The sequence below is a fragment of the Rhyacophila brunnea genome, unplaced genomic scaffold (genome assembly GCF_057557595.1).
Source record: "Rhyacophila brunnea isolate RB1 unplaced genomic scaffold, BYU_Rbru_1.0 scaffold_23, whole genome shotgun sequence".
Classification (NCBI taxonomy): domain Eukaryota; kingdom Metazoa; phylum Arthropoda; class Insecta; order Trichoptera; family Rhyacophilidae; genus Rhyacophila; species Rhyacophila brunnea.
The window spans coordinates 21,974,125-21,994,313 of NW_028232893.1; the positions used below are offsets into that span (position 1 = coordinate 21,974,125).

A 20,189-nucleotide genomic window follows, 5' to 3' on the forward strand; every position below is an offset into this window, starting at 1 on the left:
GTACTAAACAACCACAGAGACGCCCTGAAGTCCGGTGGATAGGCGAGCACATTTAGTTTGGTAGATGTATGCGGCAGGGGAGAACTAGGAACCAAGAAAAGAGGAGGGAGCTAAAGGAGGCCTTCAGCCAGCAGTGGACGACCCCGGTTGATGCTGATGTAAAATATGAAATTGCATTCTTTGTAGACTATCTAAAGGGATTGGTGAATTACTGTACATATTATATCAGGGGTCGAATAATTTCTGATTGGTTCTGCCGAGTGTTTGACATGGTAGGTAAGAAAGGAACTGCTCTAAAATTGAGGACACAGGTGGCAAAATGACTTAACATATTGTGTTAAAGAGCTTACAAGCCCGAGTGATGAAAGTTATCTCTCGATGATGATGGCTTTCAGTGACTTTGTATTGTGTTTTTATTTTCATTTTTACACTCATCTACTATAAGACACGCACTAACCATTTTGGTGGGTAACTCAAGATTCGAAAGCAATGCTGTTAACTTGGGAACAAACATCTCCAAAAATAGCAAAATGAACCGAGAACCGCCAGCAAACAGAAGAGTGGAAATACAGTGTTCTTAGCACTGAAGATTCTATTCAGATCCAAGCTACTATCCAAAAAGACAAAATTCCGGGTAAACAACATAACTGTGAAACCAAACGATCTGTAACCTGTAAAACAGGTGGTGAAACCTGGAGACCAACGGAGAAACAAGAGAAGGCTATCCAAGTATTTGAGTACAAGAATAGTTGGACCAGTAAAAGACACCCAAAGGTGGCACATCAATACGAATGCTGAGCTCTATAAACAATATGAGTCCAATATAGTAAGTGGACGACATCCATTTCTCGTAAAAAACAAAATCTGTCAATACAAACCTCTACTCTGTGTAGGCCCATATGATCTTATTAGGATCGGACATGGTCGAAAGAAAGAAAAGAATAGAATATGTTAAGGGTGCGAAGACGGTCGGTCACGTTGCCAGATGTGACGGGTCTAAAGCTCTCCATGAAGTTTATAAAGGAAGGAGATGGTGGATAACGTTAAGAGGAACGCAGAGAGGCTGAGTGTGACTGACTGGAGAGAGAAAGCTCTGGATGGCAAGTATCATTTATATATTTTCAGAATAGGTATAAAGATTTTTTTTAACTACGTTGACCATAAATATTTTTTTCATTTAAAGTGTATTACTTACATAAATAAGGTTTTTATCTATATATTAGATACAAACACAGGATAAACAATGTGCGGATATATGAACTATCGCAGATACGTGAAATGTGTACGTCGTACGTATCAAAGTCAATATGGGGCTGTCTGTTTAAATTTTCACCCATGAACCTATGATATATAAATATTCTTTTGAAGCTAAAACCACCATACTAAACGTTCCAGTAATACACCATCAATTGTTTTAATACCTACTATAATTTCATAAGGCTCCCTCTTGTTACAGTCACACTCTTTGGTTTTACGGCAAGCCTTTCTTCCACCTATGTCCTCAATTTAAATTCAAATCAAATAATACTTAGTAATATTATAAAAAACTATGTCTAATATATAAATTAAATAATAAGACTATCGCGTGTTTCATAATTGCGAGGTGCTCGTGTCCATCATAGTCAGGTTAGGATTCTGCATGTCCAGCTGGGCTTGCGCTATGTCACTGAGGGCGCTTTGGATCTTCTCTAGGAGAGTCTCGCCTTGCCGGACCACCTGCAATAAATATTATCATCATTATCAAGTGCGACAACCACGGATCGGTCCTGGCTTCTTCTAACAACTCTTTCCATCCATTCCTATCTAGGTCGGTAAATCTAAGACTGGAGAAACTACACATGAATACGAGAAAACGTGAACTCTATGCATGTAAAACCGAGGTTCCACATTATGTGAACTGCCTTCAGAAAGACACTGATATAACTAACTTGTCAGATTCTAAGAACATCACATAGCCCTCCAAAGATAAGGAGGTTGTATTAATAGATTTTTGGGTACAAGTCGGTTATGGGGAAGCCAGGCGGGAACCGTGCTAATTGTAATAGCCGATTTTGACAAAATTCATGAAATCAAGAATGAAAACCTAACCTAAACAAACTAGTATATCGGCTATTTTCAGAATGTGTTTGCCGCTGGCTTCCCCGTAACCGATTGTACCTATTTTCGTTTTTACGAGAAATAAATGTTAGCCACTTGCTTTACCTATCAGGTCATTTCTCTGGTTCAAACACACACTGAAAAACAACATTGACTTTGACTCGGGATTCGAACCTGGGTAATGGTGCCACAGTTGACCGTTTGACCTTTTATAACTTTCTTTGGTTCTTGTCGGTTTGAGGGAAGCCAGCGGTAAACAAATTTTGAAAATAGCCGATATACTAGATTATTTGTTAGGTTAGGTTTTCATTCTTGAATTCATGAATTTTGGCAAAATCGGCTATGAAAATTAGTGCGGTTCCTGTAGACTGATTTGTACCCTAACCTAACCTAACCTTAGTGTGTGATAATGATGTATCGAAATGTATGAACATATCAAACATTAAATTAACAATTATTGGACCGAAAGGCATCTCCCCCGACAGAAAAAGGTATTTAATATAATTGTCTATATGGGATAAACTGTTTCCTCCAAAAAAAATAATAAATGGTCATGCAGTGATTTGAGGCACTATAACCCCCACGACATTAAGAGCTGACACGGTAACTGCTCTGCCATCGCGAGCGTTAACTAAGGTTCCTAAAACTTCATTCAAAAAGTCATATTATATGGATGACCCAAAATCTCAAAATTACAATTAGTCTTTGTAATTAGTTTTTGTAAAATCTTTGCTTACTTCTTCCAATCTTTCGGCGGCTTCTTTATTTTCCGATTCCAGTCGCCGCAAGCTGGAGACTTGCAATTCTGTCGAGCTCTCTTCGCTGGGCAGAGATTCTATCAGAGTGTCGATGTCTTTCGCGCATCTCGAAATCAGAGTCGCGAACAATAACGCGTAGTCTTCCTGGCCCTGCTGTTGGCTGGGAGTTTGGGACCCGCTCCTATCGAAGCCAGGGAATTTGCTAGGAGTGGAAAACTGCTGAAGTATTCCGATACTATTGCAGAAATGCTCAGCTTGCTAAAAAAAAACAAACAATATTAGTGACTGTTGCGGATTAATATGGTGAATTATTCGATACTATATCGGTAACATATTAATACCTGGTTTATTGTGTCTTGTAGTTGTGTTAATCGGTCTGCCATTATTTATCTATTTTATATAAACAACCGTGTTCTGTCAGATGGAAATTAGGGTTAATAATATCGGACGCAGTGTTGCCAAGTCAAAATTTTTAATTTCAGTAGAATGTGTAAAAAAATTCAGTAGATTCGACAAAATATCAGTAGATTTCTGTTTTAGGAAAAAAAATTCGCCGCGGGCCGCAGGTTCCCGGATTTTCATAGTCGGCTTGTTTTTTTTAGGAAAAAATATTTCGTCGCGGGCCGCAGGTTCCAAGTTTTCAAAAATGGCTAATTTTTTTCCCGGCTGGTGGGAATTTTGTGAAATGAAGAAATATCAGTAGATTTCAGAAAATATCAGTAGATTCAGTATTTTGCCAAAAATATCAGTAGATCTACTGAAATTTCAGTAGACATGGCAACGCTGATCGGACGTCATGTACATCAGTGTTGCCATATTTTGAAAGTGGAATTATAGTACAGTGCCTTCAAAATTATAGTATTTCAACAAAAAATATAGTACGCGTTGAGTGACCAATAATTTTCTGCATTTTCAAAAAATTAAACGTGGAGTAATTAACGTCTTGTTTTTTTAGACAAAATATCCATGAAGGGTAATTAACGTCTCGTTTTTTTAGACAAAATTCAAATGTCAACTCAGTGGTTTCCAAACTTTATGTTACTACGCCTACCTTTAAAAAATCTAATATAGGCGCCCCCCATTATTTCATTAAATACACCTTTTTAAATAGTCAAAATTCGTTCATCGACAGATGGATTCTATTATGGACCCCACATCCTGGAGCGGACCCTCCGGGGCAGGATTTTTCAACCATATATTTAAAATATTTAATAGTTCCGAAACAAAGCAGCGCCGCAGGCTACTTTTTTTGCTATTAATAATAATGTGAAAAGTGCATTAGCAAACTAACCAAGAACTCAGTAAATAGATTTTTGTTTGCTTTAATATATCTGGCGTAGAAATATTTAAAAGTGGAGACATGGCGAACTGTTTTTTCGTCATTTTGATTTCCTAAGCTCCAATTTTTTATGAATGCCTGACCCTTGTCGTTTAAAATCAGTGAAAGCATTAGTGGTCCTTGGATTGATTTATTCACTCATTTTGTTACAATTTCAACCAAATAGACAAGTTTAACAACAAAATTACCGTTCCTAAGCAAATTCGCCTCAAATTTCAACATCATGATTAATTTGACCCTTATATTTAATTTTTTTACGAGATAGCCATTACGCTTGACAATAGTATAGAAGTGAGGGATTATAAAATTAGTCTCAATATTTGCAGAAAGGTTTGCAAACAACCTTTTATATGACTATGTTTGTGTAGTTTATAACTAGCGGCCGTTTTACTATAAACTATGCATTTGCAAACTGCAAACCTGTGGCTACATTAATTGTGTTAAACTTTTCGCGCCTCCAGTTTGGAAATCGCTGTGTTAAGTAATTTACGTCACCTTTTTTCAGACATGGGGATTATTTTTTTTTGCTTCTCATGGATTATGTTTGGCGTTGTTTTTCTTCTACTGGGAACTTTTTTCCGATTTCTCAAAATTATAGTATTTTGGGCGTACTATACCTATTTTATATCGTACATAGTACGCAGGCGAAAATTATAGTACAAATACTAAAATTATAGTACGGTTGGCAGCACTGATGTACATAGCCAACAATCTAGATTAGTTTGTCTATGACCATAGACTAATATACTCTGTGACAATGTACCATTCATAGACAATATACTTTTGTACCATTTTCAAAAATAAAATAATATTGTCAAAAATAAAATTATTCGAATTTGACTTTGAAGTCCTTGAGATAGGGTTGGCTCTTCCTTCTTCGCGTGAGGTGTTATTCTACTCATTTAATTTCCTTTTTCTTGACGTTGGTCATTACTCCCTTTTTATTTACTGGTCATACCCGCGCGTCCATTTTTTTATGTAGGGAGTTTGGGACCCCTTTGTCTTCATTCTGGATTTGACTTTCTTATTGTTTACAAATGTTGCGTCTGACAGTTCATTCTAACTATCAAAAAAATTATCTTGGACGAACGTTAAGTGATAGTTAAGTGAACGTTAAGTGATTAGTGATTATGGCGCAACATCTGAATGACCGTGAGGAGGATATTCTTAAAACAATGGACACCAGACGGCGAATCAGAACTGCTACAGGAAGAAAATTTCAACGTACGAGCGTCGATTAAGATGCTGATGTTTGATGTATCCTCGTTACGTACCTTATTTCAGCAGGGGGCTGGCAAGGAGTAGCACAACGCCCAAAAACAATTCTTGGCGGCCCCTACGGTCGTAGAGTTAGGTCTAAATGACAAGTTGCGTCGGTGCGACCACTCGTAATCAGATAACCATCTGACGGAGAGGACCATCGCGGCCCTCCAGAATGCGATGTTTCCCAACGGGACAGCTTCTGGAAGGGTATGCAAGGGTTAGTGGATTGGGCAACCAATCCTCGAAACATCATAACAGCGATGGGCCTGTACCAAAAAATCTAAGAGGGTTTTGGGACAACGCATAATAAAATTTGCGAGAACATGACTCAGATCCTTACCGGAAGGATACCTTCACTCGGGAGGCACTATCAAGGATTCCTCCGAGCTCAGAGTCCCGGAAGGCCCTCGAACTCACATTATGGCCGGGGTAGTCCCAAGGGGCGACGTCCTGTGGGAAGGTAGTTCTCCATCGGAGGTACGGGCTCCACCAGGATCCGTACTCGAAGCGAAGGTGACCGCATCTGGACGATCAACAACATTGGGGGCCGCCTAAGAGACTTTTGGGGAGTCTGGATGGCGTAGTGTACCTCCCCCCCAACATTGGTAAAAATAATAGCAGTAGCCCGCATACCTTTTGTGCGGACACCACCATTGGTAAGTCCTTCTTTACTTTTACGGAAAGAATTTCAAACGCAACAATCAGCAGAGGTCACTCTCGAGATCGAGGACTTAAAGAACTCAGGGGTTCTAGAAGAAGCGGGTCCAACCGCCAGTTTTCTCTCAACCCTGTTTCTGATCAAGAAACAAGACGAGACCCTATGCTCTGTTTTCAACCGAAAGCGTTTAAATGCGTTCCTACCGCCAAAGCCATTCAAACTAATTCACCATTACGAGGTTCCAGCCGTCTTACAAACAGAAGACTGGGTAGTAATAAAGATTTAAGCCAGGCGTCCCTCCAGGTACCCATAGCTTCTCAACATCGTCGATTCGTTCGACTAGCCTACCAAGGGGAGCTCCTACAATTCACGTGTCTCCCGTTCGTGCTGTCAGCTGCTCCGATTATGTTTGCATCCCTGACCAATTGGGTCGCTGAACGCGTACAAAAGAATGGCTGAGAATATTCACTTACCTAGACGACTTCTTAGCAGCCAACCAATCCGAGAAACAGTCTCGGTTCAGGTGAATTACAGGATAACCTTCCTACAGTCTTTAGGGTGGTTAATAAATATTAAAAGATCCTGTCTGAACCCAAGCCAACAATGAGGGTTCCTGGACATCACGTGGGACACACACAACAAGCGTAGGTGTCTGTCGCCGGAAAAGTGTGTAGCACTCCGTCACCATCTGCTAACGCAGGTACAAAAAGGCAGTTGGTCCCTCAGACAGGCACATATCCAATCCCTTCTGGGGTGACTCAACTTCATATCCTACCTCCACGAAGACGACGGCTACAACGCTCCAGTCATCAATATAGCCAAGGTCCCATCCTCGCCAATTGATGACAATCCCACCACAGGCCCAACAGGACATCATGTGGTGGCCCTAGGCGATATGATTCTCAGATTTGACACAACGCAGGTACAAAAAAGCAGTTGGTCCCTCAGACAGGCACAAGTTCAATCCCTTCTGGGGCGACTTAACTTCGCATTCTACCTCTACGAGGAAGGTTGCATTGCCGACGGCTACAAAGCTCCAGTCATCAATATTGTCGAAGTCCCATTCTCGCCAATAGGCGATAATCCCACCACAGGCCTAACAGGACATCATGTAGTTTTTTTTTTTTTTTTTTTTATATATGGGAGTTGCATTTATTATTGACCTTGCTTATTATGTACAAGGTTTGTAGATCTTCAATTGGAGTTTTCTTTATTTATATGCCTTTATTTTTTAACTATATAGTGTTGGGATCAGGAGGGATATTCTACTGTGGGTCTTAACAGGAACTTCTCCGCATTTGCTCTTGTGAAGAGGAAACCACAGAAAACTCTTCAGGAGAAGACGGACTGTTGACAGAAATCACCAGGCCTTCCGTTTCACTTGAAGAGTGTTCGGCATTTTGTGTCCTGGCTTCGTTTATTTTGCCAATATCCTGCACTATTTTAATCATGTATGATACTACCTTTCGTGATAGTTCCTTGTGAACTATCACGGATCCGATGTCGCATAGATCCTCATCTAGACTCCTGCATCGCGCCTCCAGCTGCTGTCTTTGGAAGCTGAAAATGGGGCAATGCATAAAAAGATGAGGGACATCTTGAGGGGTCATATCATCACACGGGCAGCTGTCGATCTCGGAGAGCTTAAATCGATGCAGGTAGCTCATGAACCCACCGTGACCCGTGAGGAATTGTGTGAGTTCATAGCCAACTTCCTGCATTCTCCTGAAATCAAAGGCATGGAAAATTGTTGGGAAAAACATTTTAGTAATATTTCCTGTCGTTTCTTTCAAATATCGATCATTCCAGAGTTGAAGGGTCCTACTTTTTATTTTCCTCTTGGCAAAACTGAGCGGAAATTTGGCAAAATCTGGGGCCGTCTTTTTAAGAGTAGCCTCTCGAGCCTTTTCGTCCGCTTTTTCATTTCCTAGGATTCCGCAGTGACCCCTTATCCAGCCGATGTGCACGTTCTGTTTTCTGCATCGTAGTTCCTGGATATCAGTTTTAATGTCCATGACAATAGGATTGACCGAATTTCGGTCCGTTATTGCATGGACGCCTGATTTGCAGTCTGTCAAGATCGTTATTTGTTTCCATCTGTTTGGTGATTTCTTTAGAACGTAGCTCAAAGCTTCTCGGATCGCCAGGAGTTCCGCCTGAAACACTGAGCAGACGTCGTCGAGTTTGATCTTTCTCGACGGCAACTCTCTCACGCCATCGTAAGGTACAAATGCTGCACCCACTTTGCCGTTCAAGAGACTGCCATCAGTGAAGATTCTCAGCTCATTCTGCGTTGCCTCAGGCAGAGTCTGATCATAGTATCCATGGTCAATCCGGTTGCGTTCCGAGGGATGAGGGAGTGAGAAAAAGTCTCCGGTTCCCTGGTAGACTCTGTCTTGCGGCAAGTCCTGCAGGGTGAGAGTCTTCTTTACCTCATATGCTTCTGCAAGCTGCTTGATCCTCAGGTCAAGTGGCATGAAGCCGCTCAAGACCTGAGCAGAAACTAGAGAGATCGTTCTGTATCCTTTGCAAGATCTAATGGCAATAATTTGTCTTTGAATGGAGTTCAGTTTCTTACGGTTGACTTTTTTCTTTACGGCGTCCGCCCACACGCTGGAAGCGTACGTTATCAGAGGCTCGACAGCACCTAAATATATTTGCTGCATAACCCCCGGCGACGCACCCCATGTGGGTTTGGCGGCTCTGATCAATTTGTTCGTGATGCTTGCGGCCTTTTTACAAATGTTGTCGACGTGTTTGGACCAGTTAAGGTGGCGATCTATGGTGAGACCGAGAACCTTAAAGTGATCCACGTATTTAAGTTGAACTCCGTTCATGTAAATGTTTGGCTGTCGGTTCTTTTTTCTGGTAATATACATGGCGTTGGTTTTGTCTTCTGCAAAGTGTAGTTTGGCTTTAGAGCCCCATGATGTGATGAATTTCAACGCCTTGTCAGTCATATTTTCAAGCTCTGTCGTATTGTTGGCTGTAGCAATCAATAGCAGGTCATCCGCAAATGCTCTCAGTTCAGCTCCAGGGCCCAAGTCCTCCTGAAGTACATCATCTAAGATGTAATTCCAAAAGCTCGGTCCGCAAGATGATCCCTGAACGCATCCTTTGGTCGTAACCTTCTGGAGCGTGGCATCAAAATGTGACAGTATGACTTTCCTTTGTTGATGATAGCTCTTCACTAGCGTAAACAAGTTCCGAGGGCACTTCTTGCTTCTCAGCTGGCACATTAGAAATGGCCACCAAGCATTATCAAAGGCTCCTCTGATGTCAAGCGAGATTGCTATGATCATCTTCTTGTCTTGAAGCGCAGTCCTGATTTCGTTGACTGAAGCGTTCAGAGCGTCTTCTGTTGATTTCTGGGGCGTAAAACCATATTGCTTTTGACTCAACTTACCTTTTCGATGAAAATGCCAGTTTATCCGATTTATCATCAGCTTTTCCAGTACTTTTCCAAATACTGAAATGAGGCCGATCGGTCTGTAGGACTTGATGTCTTGAAGATCGTCTTTTCCCGGCTTGGGAATGACAACAACCCTCGCTATTTTCCATTGAGCTGGAAAGTGGCTCACTCTGAGACATGCGTTATACATACCCAATACTAATGACCTATCCACGTTGAAGAAATGAAGGCAAATGTCGGCGGTGAAGTGATCTTCTCCGGGTGCCTTATGTGGACTTATGTTTGAAACTATATCCTCGATCTCTTCTTCAGTGAATATCGGGTCGTTTGGGGTGTAGGGTAGAATTTCCGCCATACGTCTGATGTTAATCTGTTCGTTGGTTTCATTTTGTATGGTGTCGTCCGGGAAAAACTTATCCAATAGGCGCTGAGCGGATTCTTCAGCCGAAGCTAAATACTTGTCGCCATCTTTGAGCGTCGCTGGTGGAGTGGTCTTTCTTCGGTTTACCAGAACTCTGTGAATTGCTGACCAAGCGGTTTCTTTCGTCTGTGATGCGCAGTAATTTTTCCAAGACTCGATTTTGGTTTTCGCAATTGCATCTTTATAAGTTTGTTTCGCTTCAAGATATTCCGGAAGCGTTTTGGTCTCTCTTCGGAGTCTTCCTGAATTCTGAAGTCTGTGCTTACATTTGATTGCGTCTTTCTTGAGCTTATCGAGTTCATCGTTCCACCAAGGACAGGGCTGTCTTTTGAAAGGTTTCCTGATTGGTATACTTGATTTGCACGATTCTCCCAAGATGTCCATCAATGTGTTTATTTTCTTTTCCAACACAAGCGAGTTGCTCACTTCAGAAAAATAGTTTTCAGAAGCGTGTATATCCGTCAGTTTGTTTTTAATATCTTTCGAAAATTTTTCCCAGTTCGCTTTTTTTGTATTATAAAGGGCAGTTTTCGGATTTGTGGGATTCCAAATCTTTGTGGAAATTTCGAAAGAAATAGGATTATGGTCGCTGAGTTGGTTATCATTTGATTCTACTCTCCACCTGTGAACAGTGTCCAGAAAACTTGAAGAGCAGAATGTCATGTCTATAACGCTTGTGATGTGACGGTTGTCACGATAGGTTTCGAAGGTGGGTCGATTTCCTTCATTGAGAATGTTCAGATTGAGTTCTGAAAGAAAATCTGCGACTTCTTCGCCCCTTCTATCGGTCTTCGCGCTCCCCCACCACACATTTTTTGCGTTAAGGTCACTCCCTATGAGGATTGGAACATCTCCAAGCAGTGTGAGTTTTCCCAATGTTGGGGCAATGTCGGCGTTTGGCTCCACGTACATAGATCCAATAACAAGAGGTCCAGCTTCTGTGGTAATTCTTACAAGTGTGGTATTTGAGTCACTGAATTTTCTCAGCATTATGCCATTTATCGTAGAGTTGCAGATAATTATTGCCGCTTTGCAGACCCGCTCCTTGGAAGTCACTGATTGATAAACAGTGACCCCCGGAGCATTGATTCTGCCGGTATTGCCAGTGTAAGGTTCCTGTAGCAGCAATATATCCGCGCCCCTCTTATTGGCCAGTGCTTCTTCCACTGAATTACTTTTGTGGTGCCTGTAGTATTTAATTGGGTCCCGGTGGTATTTGGAACGATGGAGTTAGCCATAGTTGACTCTTTCCATGGTTCGCATCATCATTTTAATCCGATAAGGACAATTCTTGTCGTTGGCTCTGTGTTTTGACACCTCGGTCTTACCTTTGGCCATTTTAATACAATTCCAGCAGTGGTGTTCCTCTTCTTGCTCCTTCTTCGTGCAAGACATGGATTTGTGCTCGCCAGCGCAGTGTAAACAACGATCCTTGCTCTCCATGCACCTGGCTAATGAATGTCCAAATCCCATGCACTTGTAACATTGCATGATGGGGCAGCTATCATCTACCTGCACTCGCTGGTATCCGATGCTTATCCTTCCCTGGCTGATCATGGCTTCTCGGACGTCGCTGTTGACGGTTAATACGGCATTTCTTAGGCGGTCGCTGTTTCTGTTCCGGAAAGTCCTTTGTAGCTTAATGGCTTCTTTGTCCTGGCCGACGGCTTCAAAAATAGAGTCATTCTGCTGGAGAATATATTCCACAATCTCATCATCTTTGGTTTCTTTTTCGATTCCTTTGAGAACAACAGTTGGCGCTAGCCGTTTGCCTTCCTTAGCGACCAAGTTTCCTTTGGTCAGCCTTGGAAGAGCGGCTCTGATTCTGTCGGCGTCGTTGGAGGTCGGGCATTTGATGATTACTTTGTTGTCCTTGGCGGCTATGAGTCCGCTGACTCCAACTTTCAGTTCAGAGGGCCTCAAATCTTGCCTTAAGGCTGCTTTAATGTCGGAGGTAGTTTTGGTTTTGTCAGCTGCACTGACGATTACAGCATGGGAAGAACCCGACGCTGCCACCGTAGCATAGCTGAATGAGGTAGGTCCGGCTGTTGAGGGAGGGTTGATCATAGCGCTCTTTTGGATTAGCGCTATTTTCTCCTTCAGGAACGTGGTTTCCTGTGACTGGCATTTTTTTGTCAACTCTGCGGCCAGGTCGATGATGTCCGTGAATATGGACATCAATCCTTCTCTGGTCTCTTTCGTGATATTCCCCTTTAAGGGGTCTACCATGCGCAGACCTTTAGTTGATAAATTTATTACCTGTAAAGAAAGAGAGTCTACAGTGTTAGTTTTTAAGGACGCGGATTCAGGCTGGGAAACATGCTGTGTCGGGGTAACGTCCTGGATCGGTTGTGTCGTCTGGGTGTGAGCGGTCTTCTTAGCAGCCATCTCAGGAGATAACGAAGTGAGATCCTTCTCCACCGTCTTCCTTGTCTGCCTGGTAGTGATCTTTGTTGTGGACTTGGCTGGTATCGTTGTTCCAGTTGAGGTGGGAATGGTGACGGGCTTGGATGGTGGCTTGGGTTGTACCTCGGAAGTTCCGGTCTTCTTCTCCGTTCCCGCGATCGCTGCGCGCAAAGTTCTCCCAGTCTCTGTCAGGTTCGGGCTAGATCGTGATCTCTCTGGGGCCCTGGCATCGCCGCCAGACGGCGTCGACGGCGGCGACCTCTGCACATTGGGCATGTCTAGGGAAGGGGAATTGATGGAAGTTCAACTCCCTTTCGTGAAAGTGAACGTCGTCAACGAACTTCGGTCAACCGAGTGCGTGAGACTGTTGAACTGAATCTGTCTGACTCCGGATGATCCGCACCAGTCTTAAACTGTAGCGGACAACCAGACTCAGAAGAAAGGTCGTGCGCAGCGGAGCCGGTATGCACCAACGCAGAATCACCGAACAAGGGACTGGTTACCCTTCGGACGGAACCCAGCCGCTAGCGCTGTCACACCCTTTTGCAGCCCACTATGCCGTGTAAGCGACCAGTTGACCGCAATCGGGGAAATACCTCTCCACTATTCAGTCGCGCAGGTGATATGGAGTGACACCCGAGTCGCTGCTCTGGGTAAGGAATACTCAGAGAGCGGAAGGGATGGAATATGAATCGTCTCCAAATCAAAGGGCCGACGATGAAGGACGACGTACACTCAATAACAATGTTGCTCTACGGTCTACGCAGACGTAGCCAGGGACATCAACGCTCGGTCAAGCGTCAATATCGAAAGAGATCTCAACGCGCGGGATGAATCCGAAAACAATCTGAAAGAAGTTTTCCAAGAGTTTTCCGGATTTTACTGGATTTTTCCGAGCTTTTCCGACATTGTAGGTGCTCGGACTTCGGCAAGAATTTTTCCGGAATTTTCCGCCTACTCAATCTGCTGGGACCAGTCCAAGAGTATGAGGTTGAGAATCCGGCAAGAGACTTCGACGCACGGGCAAGTTTTCGAAGAAAATTTAATCTTGAAGGCAAAAGATTTTTCCGGGAGTTTTCCGGATTTCACTGGATTTTTCCGAGCTTTTCCGACATTGTAGGTGTACGGACTTCGGAATGAGTTTTCCGGAGTTTTCCAGCACACAATCGCCGGGAGCACGTCCGATCACTGTGAATGTTAAACTAAGACTAAAAGTAGGTATTTAAAAAAAAAAAAAAAAAAATCGGTATGTAAAAGAGTTGATAGGTAATAGTAAGAATAAACAAATTGTCACAAGAATATTTGACACTTTAAAATGTACACATAACCTCACTTTCGGCGATGCCGAACACGTGGTTAACACAAAAAACTTAATATCCTAGGAATCCCTCAGGATATTTTAAAGATAACACTCACACATATATATATTACACTTGTATTTTCACTTTACGGCAAAAAGAATTTGTAAAAACAACGTAGTTTTCGAGATATGGATTTTTTAATGGAGAGAAGGCAAACATGCGTGTGGTTCCCTGCAAGATGTAGTGGCTCCAGGTGATAGGCTCCTCAGAGTTGACAAACAGAACGACCTTCAATCACTTCCTGACGACAGGCGCAGCCGACACAGGCTAGGAAGTCCAACTGAATGACCACCACCTATCAGGTACGTGGGAACAAGACCAGTTAGCATGGCATGGTATTCCAACAGGAAGGAAATGTTTGCAATTCAATCTCGGGTACAAGCAATCATAGCATCAGATCTGCTTCTGCAGACAGACAACAAAACAGTGGTGGCATGCATCAACAACGAGGGCGGCACAAAATCTGTCACCCTCCTAAACCTATGCCGACAGATACTTGTATTTACCAGTCAAGCCAACATCACGTTTACTGCACAATACCTCCGCAGAAATTACAACTGCGTGGCAGATCATCTCTCCCGCGGACAACTCATTCCCGAATGGTACCTCATCAACACCGTAACCACACCCCTGTTTCAAAGATAGGGTGTTCCCGAGGTGGACTTATTCGCGAGCGAAACAGCACATGTCGTTGCAACATACGTCTCATGAGACGTTGCAGACAGTGGCGCGCTGTTTCACGACGCCTTCAACCGAGTATAGGACTTCAAACTGGCATGGATATATTTCCCCACACCAAACTTACTTCCACGGGTCCTAGCGCACCTGAACTCAGCAAAAGGGAAGATCTTACTAGTGGCACCGAGTTGGAAACAATGCTTTTGGGGAGTGGACTTACGAAAAAGGGTGATAGTACCTACCTCCTTATACAATACCTCACCTACATACCACACTAGTAGGTACGGAGACCAACCGTCCACCTCCAAGGAGCCAGGACCTGTCCCTTTAACTATGGATAATTTCGGGTGAAATAACATCAAATTGAATGGTGGAAGAAATGGCACTCCTTACTTCCAGATGGCGGCCTTCGACTCTAAAAACTTACAAACCAGCTTGGAACAAATGAAAGACAATGACATGGGTAAAACGAACCTAATAGATCATAATAGCCCTCAACCAATGGAATTGGCCAGATACCTAGGCTACTTGCACAACACGGAGGGTTTGTCGTACAACACCATCCTGGTGCGTAAGTCAGCCATAGCCACATTTTGCAAACCAATGATCATTGTAGATATCAGCATCAACGTGGTAGTACAATACAATATGTTAAAGGCAATTTTGGTACAAAAAACCAAACCCGTCAAACCATCGGTTTGGGATCCAGGACGATTGGTACCTAGATCATCTTAAGAAAACAACACCGGTGGAGTACAACCTATACGAAACGTCTCGCAGGACAGCTACTCGGCTGCTTCTCGCATCGGGACGAAGGGTTCATGACATCACACTACTCAGTGATAGTGGACAATGGATTGGTGGATAAAGGTGACCACATAATTGTGTGGCCAATGTTTGGCGCAAAGACAGATACCGCCAAGCATCGTCAATCGGAATGCAAGCTAAGCGCTTCCACGCGTCAGAACATCGACCCAGTATTCTGGTTACGGAAACTCGTCTGCATGTCAAACACAAGGAGAGAGGAAGGTGGGGATATTTCGGAATTATTTATATCATCAAGAGCACCACCAAAACCAGCCACCAGGATAGTTATAGGGAATTGGATAATGTCAGTACTGTTGGAAGCAGGGGTACAAGAACCACCAGGCAGTGTCCGCTCAATGGTGGCTTCCTTAAACTGTAAATATACCTAATAGACGATATAGAGGAGAGATAACTGGCGTAGTGAGTCAACATTTCACTACATCTACCAGATAACAATGGACAAACCACCATCAGAAGGGGAAAAGAACCAATTCACTTCTCTTTTCAACCATACCAACCCAATACATTGAACGTCACGATGGTCTATACCTTGTCAATGAATCATTGTCACATACAGGAATTTAGCATACCCAACACCAGGTGATAACAAACAGATATCTCAAGGACTTCAAAGTCAAATTCGAATATTGAAAGGAGTTTTACCTACTAATAAAACTCTTATTATTCATGTTGACCTTGAAGTCCAGGTAACTTCTACCTGGTTTCTTGAGTCATATCACAATGAAAACAAAGGGGTCCCAAACTCCCTACATAAAAAATGGACGCGCGGGTATGACCAGTAAATAAAATGGGAGGAATGACCAACAACAAGAAAAAGGAAATTAAATTAGTAGAATAACACCTCACGCGAAGAAGGAAGAGCAAACCCTATCTCAAGGACTTCAAAGTCAACATGAATAATAAGAGTTTTATTGGTAGGTAAAACTCCTTTCACTATGGATACTAGGTACTTACCTGCCTTCCTAGTTGAAACGTGTTTTTTATGAAATATTTTTGCAAATAGGTACTTACATATAAAGAGAAATTTACATGTTAGTGCATATTATGACTAACATTTATTTTATACAGTGTTCAATTTAATTGATTAGGTGCTTGATGTTATAAAGCGGAGATTCTTTTGTTCTCAACGTAATGTCTCCAATCCTTCTGACGCAATACTGTGGGTTTTGTGGTACATTAAACTATAAATATTATAATAATATTATATTTGAATTATTATTTTTACTACAATTTTGTTTATCTCGGTTCTCTGGAAGTATTAACAAGAATTTGATAAATAATGAGTAAGTAAATGAAACGGAAAGTTATAGCAGTGAACGAGTATTAAGTAGGTACCTATTTTGGTTTACAAAATAAGCTTTTTTCCATCCTCCCTCGTCGTACAAGCAAAAAAATTTACAAGTGGCTGATCCGACTAATACTGACCTACGGGTCAAAATATTGAATTTTCACCATGGCCGATAAGCGTGCGCTCGAATTATTCGAGAGGAAGCTGGTGCTACGTAAGATATAATATGGACCCACACTAAACGGAGAAGAATACCTAGTATATTCGGCAGAGCTCTACAACCTCTTCCTAAAAGAAGAATGTATCTCCACTTTCGTTAAATTTACTAGGTTGCTATGGGCGGCCCATGAGTAAAAATGGACATGTGGGTCTATTCTATACTTATTGACCGCTAATGTGATAAAGTGATAAATATTATCAAACTTAGGGTAGGTTTGTATCAAAGTATTAGCACTTATTGTAACGATTACAATAAGATGTTGCTGCTTGTTGATAATGCTATATTTTAACAGCACCTCTCTTGCTGCTGTTAAAATTTAGCACTTATTACAACAATTACAAATACTAAGTGCTAATACTTTGATACAAACCTACCCTAAGTTTGATAATATTTATCACTTTATCACATTAGCGGTCGATAAGTATAGAATAGACACAATGGTGTGAAAAACTCACACCTGCGCACCGATGCGCGGCTACCTAACATAACTCTTACATGTGCCAGATCAAAGATTTAAGCCCTCATTTTGTCCCGAGCAGAGCCGCACGGGACTGATGATGCAACCTTGCACCGAAGTGCGAATGCATGATGTTAATTTAAATGGCAACTATCAAAGTGACTTTAATTTGAAGAGTTGCAAGGCGAGTCGGAAGTGTCCCGCTCCCCATACGCACTGGCAAATTTAGTAAAGGCCGCAAAATTGACTTCAGTTTCCACCATGTCCGCGTCTCCTATTGGGCCCAAATAGGGTCGGACCTGGGCAAACAACTCCGCTCGTTCGGGGCCCATAAGTGGACAGTCCCACAGGACGTGCTCTGCGTCCTGCTGGTCGTGTCCACATGAGCAACCCGACCCATGCCCTGTCAAGCTAAGCCCTTGCAGTTTGGCCGCAAAGTTTTGATTGAAAATGTAATATTTACAAAGTTAATAGGTAGATCCTCTAATTTGAACGTGCAAGTCGAGGGGAAAGACCTCGAGAAAGAGAAGGGGTAGACCTTAGTAAGGCCAATCAGAGCAGCCCCCTGTCCGCTAAGCAGAGCCCTCTTCATAATTGTCAGCGAGGCTTTGGTGTGCCACACGCTGGAGGCATAGCCAGCGATGCCAATAAATATAGCCTCGTAGGCGATTCTCTGGGCCCGAGGCTTTAGGTCCCAATTGTTGCCCGCCAGGCGACCAACCTTCTGATAGACCGAGTTGGCCTTAGTCACAATTACTTTAGCATGATTTAAAAATGTCTGCTTCTCATCCAGAACGACCCCCAAGTAGGTCACCTATCGAGAAAACCTTATAGCAGAGTAGCCAAACCGCACTGCGGGTGATCGCTTATTTATGTTAATTATTGATCTGCCCTTGAGGAGGACAGCTTCGGTTTTGCTAGGTGAAAATGCAAGCTTATTAAGCTCACCCCAGTTTAGAATTCTTGATAATGCATTCTTAGCTACGCGCTCGAGTGTCGCACGGTTTGACGAGCCAACATTGTCCCTCCACCAAACCCTCCCCGTACCACCCTCGGTTTTAATCGAGAGTATCACGGGACCCGTCAATTGGTGATATGAAGCATCTAAGAATTGGCCTGGGAGTGTCCTGGGAGAAGATGCCCAAGACTTAGATTGCTACGCTCAAAGTGAGCTCTGACTGAGTTTACTGAGTTAAGTCTAATGCAAAGTGCCAGGGAGAGAAATAGCACATGGAAATTACTAAGAAGAAAATGAACCTACTTGTTTATTAAATTAAAGAACGAAGCTAATCATACAGGCAGCAAAACTTATGTGAAGAGATCTTCACGCCCGTTGAGGACGACCAGGTTGTTCTAGTGAACCAACTCCTCGATGACGTCCGCGGCGCACAGGGGGATATCCACGGGCACCCAGAGGGGGGATTGCTAGTTTGCATCCGCACAGATGATGACATCCCTGCCACGAACTACGCGTAAGATGCCGTCGAGCACTGATGCCACGTGTTCCTTTGTGCTCTTAAAGCTGAAGTAGGTGGAGATAACCACCACGCTGCCTCCTCCGGGAAAGTTTATATCTGCACACGCGACTAGCTCAGTTGACAGGTGCGAGAGCGACAGCACGCCAAGGCGAGGGTCAAGAGCAAAGACGCAGGCCTTTGGCTCTGCACATCTGGCGCTGAAGACAAGACCCGCGCACTCAAGTCCCTTTTCAGTGACCTTGGAGCTCTTTTCAGAGCCCCAGTGGTACGGTTCCTGCACCAGCGCCAGAGACAAGCCTGTGGCCCGCATAGTCTCAATCAGCTCCGCCGAGCCGGCGTCGCTCAGGTTGACGATCAACTGAGCGAAGGTAATCATCGCGTGGCAGGGTAGTCCACTATCGCCCTCTCGCGCAGCTCAGCGTGTAGCCTTGCTGGGCAATCGAGACTGCCGGTGAAATGGTCAGACGGCTGCTTGTGTTTGTGGCAGGCCACGCATTTGGGTGGGTTTCCTTTGTTGGGGCAGTCCTCGTGGTCGTGGCCGGAGATGGCGCAGTGGCTGCATGTCGGGGTTTTATTTGAGCATCCTTTGGCCATGTGTCCGAAGAGATGGCATACGTTGCATTTTACTACCCCAACGTAGTCCCTCAGAGGGAAGGATTCCCACCCCATGTTCAGCCTGTCTTCTGCCAGTAAGGCAGACCGGATGGCCGCCGGGGTGAAGACCACAAAGTGGCATCTGCCTGTTCTAGGCCCGGCTTTGTGGCTTAATCTTATTTCTTTGTATGCTGTTTCTGGCAGGCCGGTCTGTTCCTTGGTGGAGGTGAAGATAGCTTCCCGGAGTTGAGTTTCTGTAAGAGTTGATGGCAAGTTGAAGATAATTACGCGAGGCTGCTTTTTCCCGGCGAGCTCGGCTAGTAGGGCAGCCTCCGAGTTCTCCAGGGCTTTCATAAGCTTTCATTTCGACGAGCCAACAAGTAAAAGAAGGTCGTCGGCATACGCGACGAGCGCGCAGCCCGGAGGCAGAGGTAACGTCAAAAAGTACATTCTATAGCAAGGGGCCAAGCACGGAACCCTGCGGACACCTCATGGTGGTCTCCCTGTTAGTCGTGTTATTAGTAATCTCCGCCACCGAGAACAGCTCATTGGACAGATGCGAGAGATGCAACACAGTCAGTGCGGTGTCAATTACAAATATACAAGCTAGAGACTTCGGAGTAGCTTGTATGATACGGCCACCGCTTAGGTCCCGATTGGGACCAAAGGCGTATGGCTTTTGTATCAAAATTATGTCCGTATTCTGATGCCGAGTAACGTAGTACGTAGTAGTAACTTCAAGTAGCTCGGCAGATGTGGCTCGACATCTGCCCACGTTGATCTGGGCGAAGGAAATCATTGCGGACAGTAGTCAGTGCGGCTTCTTTCGTCCTCAATAGCGTGTAGGCGTGCGGGACAGTCGGAGACAGTGGCCAAGTGGCCGTTCGGCTTTTTGTTGCGGGTGCACGCAGGGCACTTGCCCGGTTCATCA

General features: G+C 43.7%; 1 protein-coding gene across 1 annotated transcript; it reads right to left on the minus strand.

Annotated features, from left to right (window-relative positions):
- Positions 1–427: 427 nt before the first annotated feature.
- MED21 (mediator complex subunit 21) lies at positions 428–3,309 on the minus strand. Its single transcript, XM_085950706.1, has 3 exons — positions 3,197–3,309; positions 2,835–3,113; positions 428–1,716 (listed from the first exon to the last, which is right to left on the minus strand). The coding sequence occupies exons 1-3, from the start codon at positions 3,236–3,238 to the stop codon at positions 1,591–1,593; spliced, it is 447 nt and encodes a 148-aa protein (XP_085806832.1). The 5' UTR covers positions 3,239–3,309; the 3' UTR covers positions 428–1,590.
- Positions 3,310–20,189: the final 16,880 nt, after the last annotated feature.

What these genes read in the sequence shown, in the direction of transcription:
- MED21 (XM_085950706.1), bottom strand. Translation starts at nt 3,238, where the DNA reads ATGGCAGACCGATTAACACAACTACAAGACACAATAAACCAG. An exon ending in TACAAGACACAATAAACCAG is followed by an intron (nt 3,114 to 3,196) that starts GTATTAATATGT and finishes GTTTTTTTTTAG; the next exon opens with CAAGCTGAGCATTTCTGCAA. An exon ending in CCGCCGAAAGATTGGAAGAA is followed by an intron (nt 1,717 to 2,834) that starts GTAAGCAAAGAT and finishes TATTTATTGCAG; the next exon opens with GTGGTCCGGCAAGGCGAGAC.